This window comes from Eptesicus fuscus, chromosome 22 (assembly GCF_027574615.1).
Source record: "Eptesicus fuscus isolate TK198812 chromosome 22, DD_ASM_mEF_20220401, whole genome shotgun sequence".
Classification (NCBI taxonomy): domain Eukaryota; kingdom Metazoa; phylum Chordata; class Mammalia; order Chiroptera; family Vespertilionidae; genus Eptesicus; species Eptesicus fuscus.
The window spans coordinates 34,548,188-34,561,321 of record NC_072494.1 but is presented as its reverse complement, the minus strand read 5'-3'; the positions used below and the strand labels follow the sequence as shown (position 1 = coordinate 34,561,321).

Below are 13,134 nucleotides of genomic sequence, written 5' to 3'. Positions count from 1 at the left end.
GTGAGAGGGGACAGTGAGGTGTGGGGGGCTAGTCAATAGAGATGAGGTGGGAGATGTGGGCAGGGTCTGGATTATGATCGGTCTCCAATGCCATGGGAAGGGGCTCACCCTTTATCCTGGAGGCTCCCTGGGAGCCATGCTGGGAGTTTTAGCTAAGAAGCACCAAGACTGGGCTTACATAAAAAAAAATATATATATATATATATATATATATATATATATATATATATATATTTATTTTTTTTTTTCAGAGAGGAAGGAAAGAGAGAGAGAGAGAGAGAGACATCAATGATGAGAGAGAATCATTGATCAGCTGCCTCTTGCACCCGGGCGTGTGCCCTGACTGGGAATCCAACCATGACCTCCAGGTCATAGGTCAACGCTCAACGACTGAGCCACACTGGCCAGGGTGGGTTTGCATTTTAGAAAGTCTGGCTGTCTAGGAGAAGATGGGCGGTTTAGCGTGAGACAGGGTCAGTGACCAGGCAAATACTGGGCTCTTCCCATTACCCAACCTAGGCTCCCCCTCCCATGTCTCCACAGGGCTGTTTCATGGCAATTGAGCCATAGAACCCATTGACATAAGGTCTATTGGGCTCTGAGGCTCTGGATCAGCAGGCCTGACTGAGAGCCCTGTGTGGGCAACGGGAAGGTGTCTCATTGATAGAGCATAGGTGCCCAGGTGGGTTTGTGCTCCCCTCCCCACCACTCAGGAGCACCAGTTTGCATTTCCTCAGGCCATCGCCTTCCTGGGTGAAGGCAAGTCAGAACAGCATGGCTTGGGAGCGTGACATCACCCTTCCTGTCAAACAGGCTTGAGGTTCCCCACGGCTTTACTTTACGTTCTGTTCCACTCCACCTGCTCCCCAGATGAGGAGGCGGAGCGGGTGAGAAAGGGCACCGAGCTGCAAGGCAGGGATGGCGGTTTGAGCACAGCACGCCCCTCCGTGTTGTGACTGACAGCCCTCCCTCGCCCATTGCTCCAATGGGCACGTGGAACTGGGTTCTCTCTGCTCTCTTTTCTCTCACTTCTAAATCCCAAACAGATGAGAAACTGTTTAGGTTTAAGGGCCCCCAGAACTGGGAAATGTACCATTTTTTTTTTTTTTTGCTTTATTTTCAAAGCTATATACAAGCCAGAAGTTTACCAAGCCGTCTGAACAATTATATTCTTTCTGGTGTTAAGTCCCTATTTACTTCCCAAGTGAATATGCACCATCAGAATGAATGCTTCTTTCTTCCACAGATCCTTTCTCTACCATACTTTCTAGCGTTGTATTCTCACAGTGATGGGTTCTCCCTCTACTGTGACTGAAATTGCTCACTTAGACCTAGTCCCTTTCGTCCAGACCAGTCAGTAGGGCCACACTTCGCTCCTCTCCACGGAGCCTCGTTCCCGTAGAAGGCCGTGGGCATGGCGCCCTCTGGAGTTGTGCAGTGCCTGGCTCACTTCTGTCTGAGCTCCAGGACTTAGCACTATGAGTGAGCAGCCTGCACTGTTTTATAAAGAGGGAATTACCCCGGCACCACCCTGAACGTTCATGAAATCAGAGTGGATGGTGGGGAGGACGGGGAGAGGGGATTGAGAAGTGGGAGAGAGCTGTGTCCAGTACACGTCTCTCGGAGCATTCATTCTTCAGCTGGCTCCCTGGTCCCCCTTCACATTCTTCCTGCTTCCCCATTTAACATGGAAAACCGAGCGCTGGTATCCCAGGAGTGGGTGGAGTTCTAGAATACCCAGTTCTAAGGCTAGACAACCCTACGCCTGTGGAGCAAGTCCATGGTGCGACTTCAGTCCTAGAGGGATGCCATTCCATCTCCATCGCGTCTCTTATTTTCTATGTTAAGTGTTAGGCAGCAAGGCTTGGGATGGAGAAGTCGTTTCTTATTGTCCTTTCTTCCTCCCAATTTAGAGGCTATCAGATTAATGACAAAGGGTATCCTCTTCTAATCCCTTACTATGTGCCAGCTGCTATGCTAATGGCTTAATCCTTCAATCTACACACATGCCCTCATGGTGAATATTCAGCAGGAGTCATGAGCACCATTTTGCAGATGAATCAACAGAGGCACAGAGAGGAGCTGGCTTGTCTTCATTCTGGCAGCCACGGGGAGCAGACAGTCAGCCGAGGCTGGGCTGGCTGCCTCCAAGCCACAGTCCCAGCCGCCCTGGCCCTCCATGCGTGCGGGAAAGCAGCTTGAAACACATCGCTCATTTTTCCTTCCTCTGCCAGTTTCATGTCAATGACACCGTCCCCCTGAAATGAAAGCTGGGTCAGAACAGACAGTCTGAACACAAGGGGGTGAATGCGGGGTCAGAGTCCCAGGGATGGTTAGGCAAGCCGCTCACATGTGGGGCTGGGCCACCATCTACAGGCTCTGAGCCAGGCAGCTCAGGCCCAGCTGGGAAGCAGCGCTCAGCTCGCCTGCTCCTCCCCCTCCCCAGGGAAGCAGGGGTAGAAGTGGGCGAGATCTCTGGACTCCAGAGTAGCTCTTTCTCTCCTCCCAAGAAGGAGCAGAAAGACACTTATGTTTAACTCCTACCAATGGTGTCTTCTCCTTCCCGGTGCCTGTGCATAACATCAGAATACATAGTATTTATCGAGCACTTTCTGTGGACCAACTCCATTAGCTCATTCAAATCCTCACACTTCATTTCGCCTAGTTTATGGCACTTCAGAAAGGTAAGCAGCCCAGTGTCTCACAGAGAAAGGAGAGTCGGGCTTTAAATCCAGAGCTCCAGTCTACTGCTCCCCTCAACATGTATTATGATTTCATTTTGTCTAAGCTGCTGGGCAACAAGGCTCCTAGCCCCCGAGGCTCCTTTTCCTTGCATCTACCCCCATAAAAGTTTCCAGTCCTCCTTGTCCCTCTTCCTTCTCTGCCAGTGCCTGTCCACGACTCTGGCTCACCGGTCTGGCAGGGCAGAGCCTGGTCCAGCCCATTGTACCAGCCCGTTGTCCAAAGGGCCCTTGGGACCCTTTGTAATTGCATTCCACCCCAGAGTTGCTTCATTTGGTAAAAACAAGCTCTGTTTATTTTGAGAGTTTGTGTTGGGGGGAGGGACACTCTATACCCTAACTTTCCATCACCATCGCCCCAAATCCTGATCCTTGGAGAATTCATCGTGTAGAGTTTGTGTAAAAAGTAATTTAGAGCCCTGGCTGATGGGGCTCAGCTGGTTGAGTGTTGCCCTGTGCACTGAAAGGTCTCTGGTTTGATTCCTGGTTGGGATGCGTATGGGAGGCAACACAATTGATGTTTCTCTCTCTTTCTCCCTCTCCCTTTCTCTCTTTCCCTTCCTCTCTCTCTCTCACATCAATCAAAACATATATTATAAAAGCAATTTAGATACAAGATCTTCTGGCCCAACTGCAAGGATTCCAGGCTCTGTTCCTGGCTCTGTATTCTAGGCTCTCTACTCCCCAGTCTCATTTTCTCTCTGTGTGTTCATTGAGAATGAAATGACCATCCAGGGACAAGATGAAGAGGAATGAGATGATGTCCAAAGAAATCCTTTGCATTCCTGAGGGGAAAACCCACAACATTCTCCATGAAGTTAGACAAAATAATGCACATAAAGCATTTACTAGTAGCGAATGCCTGGCACCTGGTAGGTTGCTCAGGTGCTGTGTGAGCCATTGGGCAGGTGGGGTGTGTTACAGTCACTGGCACCTGCAGTCTCAGGGTGTGGCTGGCAGGAGAGTGCTTTCCTGAGATTGCCTGCCAGGTACAGTTGGTGGCTTGCCACAGCTCTCAGGAAAGTGACCTAACCTTGATTTTTCTCTATGGACACAGGATTGCAAGAAATTCTCATTTGCATGTAGATGGGGAGTTTATTTTTCCTGGAATCTGCATGTCTAGACCCAGAGAGGGAAGCATTTCTTCATAATGATTAATCAACTCTATTTCAAAGTTGAAAGAAAAGAAAACAATTAAGGAAATGAGATGCTAAGGAAACAAGGGGGAAAAAAAATCTCCCAAAGGTGGACCCACCCAATACACCTTGACAGCATTTCCTCTTATCCACCTGCATAAAAGCAACCCACCCTTTCCACGTGGCAAAGAGCACCGAGAGAGCAGACACAGGAGCAGCCTGAGCACCCGGAGACAGGTGAGCCTCCTGCCAGCCCCATCTCAGGCTCTTATTCATCTTCATCCTCACCCTCATCCTTTACAGCTGCAGAGAGGTGGCCTGCCATCATTGTGTATGGCCTAGGACAGTGGTCAGCAAACTCATTAGTCAACAGAGCCAAATATCAACAGTACAATGATTGAAATTTCTTTTGAGAGCCAAAATTTTTAAACTTAAGCTTCTTCTAATGCCACTTCTTCAAAATAGACTCACCCAGGCCGTGGTATTTTGTGGAAGAGCCACACTCAAGGGGCCAAAGAGCCGCATGTGGCTCGCGAGCCGCAGTTTGCTGACCACGGGCCTAGGATGTCCCAGGTGCTTGGTACTCAATATAGAGGTGAACTTTCTGGTACCTTACTCTCAATAAGAAAAGATGGAGAGTGGAAAAGAAGGAAGGAAAGAAGGAAGGAAGGAAGGGAGGGAGGGAGGAAAGAAGGAAAAAGAAAGGAAGGGAGGGAGGGAGGGAGAAAGGAAGGAAGGGAGGAAGGAAAGAAGGATGGAAGAGAGGGAGGGAGAAAGGAAGGAAGGGAGGAAGGAAAGAAGGAAGGAAGGGAGGGAGGGGGGAAGGGCGGGAGGAAGGAAGAAAAGAAAGAAGAAAGGGCAGGGAATGGGGAGGGAATCTAACATTTACTATAACCTTTTTATTCTAGGGCCTGTGCTGGGCACTTTATATCTTCTTTTAAATCCTTTGTAGTATTAACTATCTTTTTAAAAAGTATGTATTTTTATTGATTTCAGAGAAGAAGGGAGAGGGAGAGAGAGATAGAGACATCAATGATGAGAGAGAATCATTGATTGGCTGCTTCCTACACGTACCCCTACTGGGTACGAAACCCACAACCCAGGCATGTGCCCTGACTGGGAATTGAATGGTACCTTCCTGGTTCAACCCCTGAGCCACACCGGCCGGGCTTAAATATCTTTTTCACTGCAAGGAGCATCTGTAGTTCCGTCTACCCAATCAGAAGGGCATTTCTTTCTGGCCGGCATGAGGGCATCTGTGGGCATCTCCAGCTGAGATCCTCCAGGGAACAGAGCTGTCAGTGGGGTGATGTAGAGGCCAGAGGGTCCAGGGCCAGCTTGCCTGCCTTCTCACTCTGGCCCTGCTACTTGGTGGCCACGTACCTTGGGCAAGTTCCTTCACTTCTCTAAGTCTCCGTTGCCTCTGGTAAAGTGGAGAGAGGGTGGTTGTAAGCATGAAATAATTCGGAAAAATGCCTGGCCCAGTGCCTGACATATGGCACGCATGATGAATGTTGCTACCACTGGTATTTGAATCTGCCAAGATGTCTGAAGTGGCCAAGCCGAGGGAGGCATCTTTCTCCTGCACAAGATGCCTGGGCCCCCTGGCAGCAGGGGCCGAGCAGGGAACGTCCCACTGCTTCTGGCTGTTACCTTGTCAGGAGAAAAACTGTGCCCCCTTCCCAGTCACTTGGCTTTCTAGAAGCAGCCCAGTTGCCTTTAGCGGGGAGAGAGCGCTGAGGGAATCTACAGACATCCCTGCCCGTGGGGTCTGTACTCTGGTTTGGTCACAAAGAGAGAGGTTGGAAAAGGAGCAAGCAAGCTCTGTGGTGTGATGCATGCCCCCCGCTTGGTGAGGTCTCATTATACACCGGTTCTCTCACTGGGAGAGATGCTGAGGCCAGGAGGGATAAGGCGGAATGGCTCCCTAAGCAGGATCTGCTGTTTCTTGGCCCTCCTGGAAAAGAGCGTGGGAATCCCAAGGAAGAAATGTGGAGTGGTGGTGGGGTACGGGGACAGCTGCGGCTCCCGCTCTGGAACCAACGTATGTGCTTTATAGTTAGAGCCACTGTAACTGAAGGCAGGAGGTGGGGGTGCTCTGCAGCCCCTTAACAGGCTTCCTATGTGGGTGCCTCCCTGTCCTCCACGGTCACATACCAGCTGGAAGCGGTTACACGAAAAAGGCAGAGAAAGCCGGTGCAGAAGGGCGAGAAGGCATCTCAGGGTCTGGCCCTGCCTAGGGACCGGCCAGCTCAAACATGACCCTCATCTCCCCGGCTCAGAGGGAGACCGAGGGGAGGCGGGGGCAGCCTTCCTCTCTCTCTTCCCTGTGGCTAGCTATTAGGAGATGGCTTGCTTCTTTCCTTCCCATCTTCCTCAGGAGGTGACATCTTCATAGCTGGCTTCAAATGATGATTTTAAGCAGATAATAAAAGGGTGCCGCCTATTTTGGGGGCAAATAAAAGAAAACCACACAAATGTGCTCTTATGGCTTTTTAGATCTGTTGCCTAATTCCTAGGGCATATTACAACGCTGTTTTTCTTATTTAATTGATTAAAAACAATGCTTTTCAAAGTGAGCTGTGCTGAGTCATAATAGAGTGATATGCACTCACGGACACAATCCCTGGGACGAGAGAGCGAGAGAGCGAGAGAGAGAGCGAGAGAGAGCGAGAGAGAGAGAGAGAGAGAGAGAGAAAGCGCTCAAGAGAGAGAACAGTATTGTGCTTCCTAGAGTGGATGTGGGAGCATGGGGGTAGGAGGAGGGCTCACTCAATAGCGTCAAGAAAGCCAGGGGAGGAGACACATGCCTCTGGACTCCACATGCTGGGGCATTGAGTCTGTTCTCTTGGTGGCTGCCGGGCCTGCCCTGTGAGGACCAAGGGGGAGCTCATCAGGGGTCTCTCTCGTTCTCTCCACTCGGGCCGGGCAGCTGACTTCCACCCCTCCTGCAGAACATGAAGGCTTCCCTCTGGCTCCTGGGCACAGTGTTCCTCCTGAGCTCAGCGCACACCCGAGGTCTCAGGAGATGTCTGATTGCCATGGACATGCGCCATATAGGAGAGAGCTTCCAACAAATCAAAGGAGCCATCGTGAGTATGGGCTCCGGGTGAAGGTCTGGGCAAGGGCGTGTGCCTCACCTTACGTCCAAACATGAAGAACAAGTACCTGCTCATGGTTTCTCGTGTCTCAGGAAGATATGGGATACTCATCGCGTTCTTATGTTTTCCTCCCCAGCAAGCTAAGGACACCTTCCAAAATGTCACCATCCTGTCCACATCGGGGACCCTGCACAGCATCAAGGTACTGGCCTGTGTCTGCTCTTGCCTGTATTGTTATTTTCACGGCGAAGCGGCCCTGTCCCTGTCTCTTTCCTAATCTCCCGTGTCCTCTAAATGCTCCCAGCTTTTTATTAATCACCAGATACGTTAGGGCACACTCCTGTCTCAGGAACTCTGAACCCTTGGGAGCTACCATTCTGTTGTCTGTATCTATGAGGTTTGTTTGTTGCTTTTTGTTTTATATCCCCCTAGATATAAACCACAGAGTAGTGGTTACCAGAGGGGTTTGGGGGTGGGGAAGGACCAAGAGGGTAAAGGGGGTCAAATGTATGGTGACGGAATGAGATAGGTCTTGGATGGTGAGCACACACTGGAGCATACGGGTGTCATATTTACAGTTGTTCACCTGAAATTTATATAATGTCATTAACCATTGTTACCCCCAATACATTTCATTTTTAAAAAAGAAGCTCCTGGGAGGAATTAAAGAAGCGCCACTTACCCAGAGAATGAGTGAGGGGCCACATGCTCAAAGTGGGCAGGATGCCTGCGGCTTAGGGTGATTCTGGCAGCTCTCATGGGGAAGCTGAGAAAAGGAGCCGTGACCTACAGGCTGAGAAGGCTGTGGGTTAGTGGATAAAAGGAAGGCAGAGGTTTGGGCAGCATGGGAGAATGGGTGTACAAGATCAATGGTTGTGTCAGGGGACGGTAAGGCAACCAGGCTTGCAGCGCAAGGGACATGAAGGTGAGAGAATGAGGTGGAAAAATACATTGGAGTCATTTTCCGTGACAGGCTAAGCCTCGGGCTTATCACAGAGGCAACAGGAGTCCCTGTAGGTTTCTGAGCCAAAGGCTATATGACCACAAAACTTGTAGAAAGGCGGTCTGATGGGGTTCTTTGCAATGGACAGCCCGAGGCAGGAAAGCCAGCGAGACCCGTCCAATGGTCCAGACCACAGCTGATGAGAGTGTGTTACCAAACAGTTGGCTTTTGAGGTGATCATTCACTTACAGAAGGGGTCACTGAGAAATGCCTTTATAAGTGAGCTCCTTCAGTCCTTGTAAGAATTCTAGAAAGATCTTATTTTTTTGTTTTTCAATATGTATGAAGCAGAGTATACATTATATCTGCAATGATTTACTTTTTTTCCTGCGGCTTCTCTGCACCCGCTGATTCTTCTAGTCAGTACTGGGCCTGATTTATTTGTGGTAACAGCTGTGCAGCCTTTTACGGACTACTATTCTAGCCAGCTGAACAAGAAACTCATTAGATATCACAGCTGAAAATGACCCTAAAGATTACCTATTCCAAAACCACAATTTTCAAATGACCAAGTTGATACCTTGGGAGGGAGAATGACTAGTTCCTGGTGGGCCCATGTCTCATGCCTCTGTCTCCACATTCTTCTCTCAAGGTCTAGAAATAGCTGATGGGATGTGAGAAAAGGGTCCAAGAGGATTCAGGTCTTTCTCACATTTTTTGTGTGTTAATTTAAAAATTTTTATTGATTTCAGAGAGGAAGGGGGAGGGAGAGAGAATCATTGATAGGCTGCCTCCTGCACTCTCCAAACTGGGGATTGAGCCCACAACCGAGGCATAGGCCCTGACCGGGAATCGAACCTTGACCTCCTGGTTCATAGGTCCATGCTCAACCACTGAGCCATGCCGGCTGGACTTTATCACATTTCTGTCTCCCCCTTTTCCTACTTGATAAAAGAGATGTGCCACTTTAGCCCCTTTGGTTAAGGGAACTGGCAGGAGTGATGGAAGAGGAGCATTTTTTGTGTGTGTGGCAAGTAGTGTTTGCCATCCAGGAAAAGCTACCCCTGGGGCCAACGCGGTTTTGCTGCATTAATGCTAATGAAGATGAAGGCTCTATCTCTGCTGTAGATCCCTCCCTCCTCAGACTGAGCTACAAGCCTCCTGCAGAGCAACTCACTGATCCAGCAGGCTGCTAGAAGGAAACAGCCTGGCCATCTGCTCTGAGCTGTGCTCTGGGAATTCAGGAGCCCTTCCTTAGAGAGATCTGCCCTCTGCCAGCTGCGGACCTGCTCAGATGCAGCATTTCCACAGCGGCCACTTTCCATTCCTGCACATCCCAGCCCCATCAAATGATCCCTGCGGTTTAGAGAGGACAGACTGGAGGAGAGCCGAGCATTGCAACAGAAGGAATGCCATTGCGATAGAAGGAATATGTGCCCAGCATAAGCCTGGCAAGCAACAGCCACTGAGTAAATCCAGGTTGTCCAAAGGGAGACATTTCAGAGGGGCAGACTTCTGCACAATGTAAGGAAGTGCTTTTCAGGAAAGCTGCTCAGACATGGATGCTTTCAAAAGGCAGGTGCCTGCTTCCTGGAGGGGTCTAAACAGAACTGAGGGGTGACCTGTTGGGGATGCTGTAGAGAGAATCTGGTCTCTGACTGGGCTCCACCCCTTGTTAATATATCTCCTGGCCCTATAAAAAGAGTGGGTGAACCACAATCTCTCCTCAGTGCCTTCATCATAAGGAGCTTCAGTGTAACAAGGGATGGACACTCTGAAATCAATATGAATTAAATAAAATTAACTTTTAGTTATCTTGGTCCTGGCTGCTCCTATTCAAATAGGCTACTTTGGTCTCCAAGATAATAAAGAAGAAATGACCCTGGACTTCTCTGATTCATATCTGTAGCCCTTAGATGTGTGCTGTGTGACCAAGAACCTCCTGGCGTTTTACATGGACAGGGTGTTCAAGGACCATCAGGAGCTGAACCCCCAGATCTTGAGAAAAATCAGCAGCATCGCCAACTCTTTCCTCTACATGCAGAAGGTTCTGCAGCAATGCGTGAGTCCCCACATCAGAACTCCCAGCATCTGCGCGCTGTCTGCTGGGGAGGGCCCGGGCTGTGCTGGCCCCAGTCGCCTTCTCACATGGCAAAGGACACTCCCTCCCTCATCCGCCATGGGGAGAACTGTCAGGAGCCTGAACTGTCAGGAGCCTCTTCCAGTGGTCGCTCCTTGCCCAGGGCTTCCTCCCTGCCAACACCTCACCAGAACCAAGTTCCCTTGAGGATAGTCCTCCTGGGGTGACCACTTACGTCAAAGTATCCCTTAGGTGACCCCAGGCCTGGCCTGTGAGAGGGGCATTCCAGGCTTATCCTAGGCACACCCCTGCTGTCTTTGTTTCTGTCCCTTTGGGGTTTTTATAACCTCTGGGTAGGTTCTCAATATAGCCTTCCCCTAAGGATCCCCTGTAATTCATTATTATCTATTAAAACCAAACATCAGAAATAAAACCAAACTCAAACAAACCAACAGAAACAGAGGACAGCAGACATCCTGGGCTGTAGCCCCATCCCCGCCAAGGACTTCCTGTGTGACTTGGTGGCGGGTTACTTCACCTCTCTGTGTCAGAGTCTAAAACTTAGGAATCATGACCCCTGTCCCACTTACATTAAGATTCATTGAATCAATTATTTAATTAACGAACCCAACAAGTATCTATTGGGTGCCTGCCTTGTGGGGCGCTGCATTCAGAGTGGGGGCAAGACGGATTTGGCACCTACCTTCCTGGCTCTTTTAATCTGTCAACCCAGAGAAAGCCAAAGCTCTGTAGGGTGACTCTACAAATAGGCCTTACTCCCCCTGCTGCTCCACACTGAGTTTATTTACCTGGCGCTCACCTTGGGCAGAAGGAGAAACATCACTTCAGGAGGGGAGGTAGTTGAAATGGCGGGCCAGGATGGGAAGGTCCTCTCATGGGTGCTGCCTCCACTTTATTAGCAGGAGCAGAGGCTGTGTCACTGCGGGCAGGAAGCTGCCAATGCAACCAGAATCATCCATGACAACTACAATCAGGTGAGGGCAGGGAAGAAGAAGGGACGATGGGGATGACAAGTGGGCGTGTACCACCCTCTGCCTCCACTCCACTCACACTCATTCACTCATTCACTCACCAAGTATTTATTGCAGGTCTCCCGAGTTGTGTGTGCCAACATACAGAGTGTTGGTCTTACCTGATTTGCTAATTTCCTGGGCTCTCCTCCCCCACATCCCTCCACTGTTTTCTTACGCCCTTACGTATCAGATCTAAGTTTTGGGGAAAGCACATACTGCTTAAGATGGGGGTGATCCGGAGGAAGCGAGATCTCCAGTGAATTGGAAGCTGTTCTGCATGAAGCATGTTACCTGCCAGGTGTCACTGTGGCCAGTAATGGGCATGAGTGTTCTGTGTGGTGCAGCAGAGCAGGCTGCTCATGCGGCGGTGGATGCATGTCTCATACACAGGTGGAGGTAGAAGCGATGCTTCTTATGTGCATCATTTGGAGATGTTTGTTAAAATGCAGATTCTGGCTCCGTAGGTCTGGAATGAGGCCCAAGATTCTGCATTTCAACCACACTCTCTAGAGATGCTAGTTATTGGAATAGCAAGGAGGTGGGGAGAGCTGTTCAGAGCTCTGCTTCCTTATGGGGAGGTCCCATAGGATAATGTTACAACAATGGCTAAGAGTCCTATTGTTCTTATTAGGAGTCAAGTATTGTTCTAAGCTTAGTACAAGTATAAACACATTTGGTGCTTACAACAGTGAGATGAGCTGTTATTGGCTTTTGACAAATTAGGAAACTGAGGCACAAACAGGTTAAGAAACTGAACTGAGCTTATATTGCAACTAAGTGGTGAAGGTAGGACTCGATCCCATGCCCTCGGGCTCTTTTAGTCTGCTGAAGAGGAGATGGAGGAGGTCAGGAGACTTGGGTTCTAGTTCCACTACCGGTTGTGTGACTTTGGGTAGGACACTGATCCTTAGGGACTTTGGTGCTTTAATACGTCCAATGGGGAAAACAAGCTCTCCCTGCTCACTGCACAGCACCCTGGGATGGAGACCTCTTAAAGCTAATTGGAAAAAGAAAATAAGCTAAAGAACTGTCCAGAAAAGGCAATTTCTGTTTCCCCTGTGAAAAACAGGAAAAAGCCTGGCTGGCATGGCTCAGTGGTTGAGCGTCCACCTATGAAATAGGAAGTCACAGTTGGTTTCCTGGTCAGGGCACATATCCAGGTTGTGGGACCGATCCCAAATGTGGGGCATGCAGGAGGCAGCCTATCAGTGTCGCTCTCTCCTCATTGATGTTTCTCTCTCTCTCTCTCTCCCTTCCTCTCTGAAATGAATAAAAATATATATTTAAAAAAACAGGAAAAAGAAAAACAAGGGGCAAAGAATGAAGAATTTTTAATTTTGATAAGTTTCTGAGATGATTTAACTGCTTGTTTGTGGCAAACAATTTGGGTTGCCTGTTGGGAAAATAATTTGGGGTCTGTATACTCTGCAAATATAACTGATGAATTAAAAGAAAACCTCGTGGGGACCAGAACATGGGGAAAGTGGTTTAAAACGATTACAGGGTCTGAAAGGCAGGTTCTCATGGTCTCTCTGGTTCCAGCTGGAGGTCAGGTCTGCTGCCCTCAAGTCTCTGGGAGAGCTGGACGTCTTCTTGGCCTGGATCGACAAGAATTATCAAGGAACTCCTGCCTCCTGACACAGAATCTGGTTGCCCAGGTGAACAGCTTGGGAGGTTTCCAGGAGACAGCCTCAAGCAGGTCAAACTCGTGGCCACGGGAACCTTTGAGTTTGAGGTGCTTGGCCTACATTGAAGGACAGGGAGATGGGGAAGACCCCCATTTTAATGCAAATGAGCATGATCTTAAAGCAACTTCTCTGCGGATTTAGAATTCTCTCCTCTGGGGCTGAGGGATTGTAGGGCAAAATCTAGGTTTGGATGGATCTGGCTCTGTAGCTGGAAGTCCCAGGCTGTCTGGCCCCACCTGAAAATAACCTACTGGTCTACTGTCATATTTATAATGAAATATGTTCTTTGAAAGGTCTCGCGGGCCATCCTGGAGGAAAAGGACTGGCTTCCCCTAATTTATTGTGAGCTTGTTGATCCATGTCTGTGATGTGAGCTGAGTGATATCCTGTAGTGCATATTGTACTGACTGA

At 49.3% G+C, this 13,134-nt stretch overlaps 1 protein-coding gene across 1 annotated transcript; it reads left to right on the top strand.

Annotated features, from left to right (window-relative positions):
- The first annotated feature begins 3,599 nt into the window (after positions 1 to 3,599).
- IL19 (interleukin 19) lies at positions 3,600 to 13,134 on the top strand. Its single transcript, XM_008154275.3, has 7 exons — positions 3,600 to 3,613; positions 4,042 to 4,114; positions 6,832 to 6,969; positions 7,115 to 7,180; positions 9,831 to 9,983; positions 10,922 to 10,996; positions 12,578 to 13,134. The coding sequence occupies exons 1-7, from the start codon at positions 3,600 to 3,602 to the stop codon at positions 12,671 to 12,673; spliced, it is 615 nt and encodes a 204-aa protein (XP_008152497.2). The 3' UTR covers positions 12,674 to 13,134.

Excerpts from the sequence above, each read along its gene's own strand:
- IL19 (XM_008154275.3), top strand. Across the intron at positions 4,115-6,831 it reads GCCTGAGCACCCGGAGACAG|AACATGAAGGCTTCCCTCTG; the intron begins GTGAGCCTCCTG and ends CCCCTCCTGCAG. Across the intron at positions 6,970-7,114 it reads AACAAATCAAAGGAGCCATC|CAAGCTAAGGACACCTTCCA; the intron begins GTGAGTATGGGC and ends TTTCCTCCCCAG.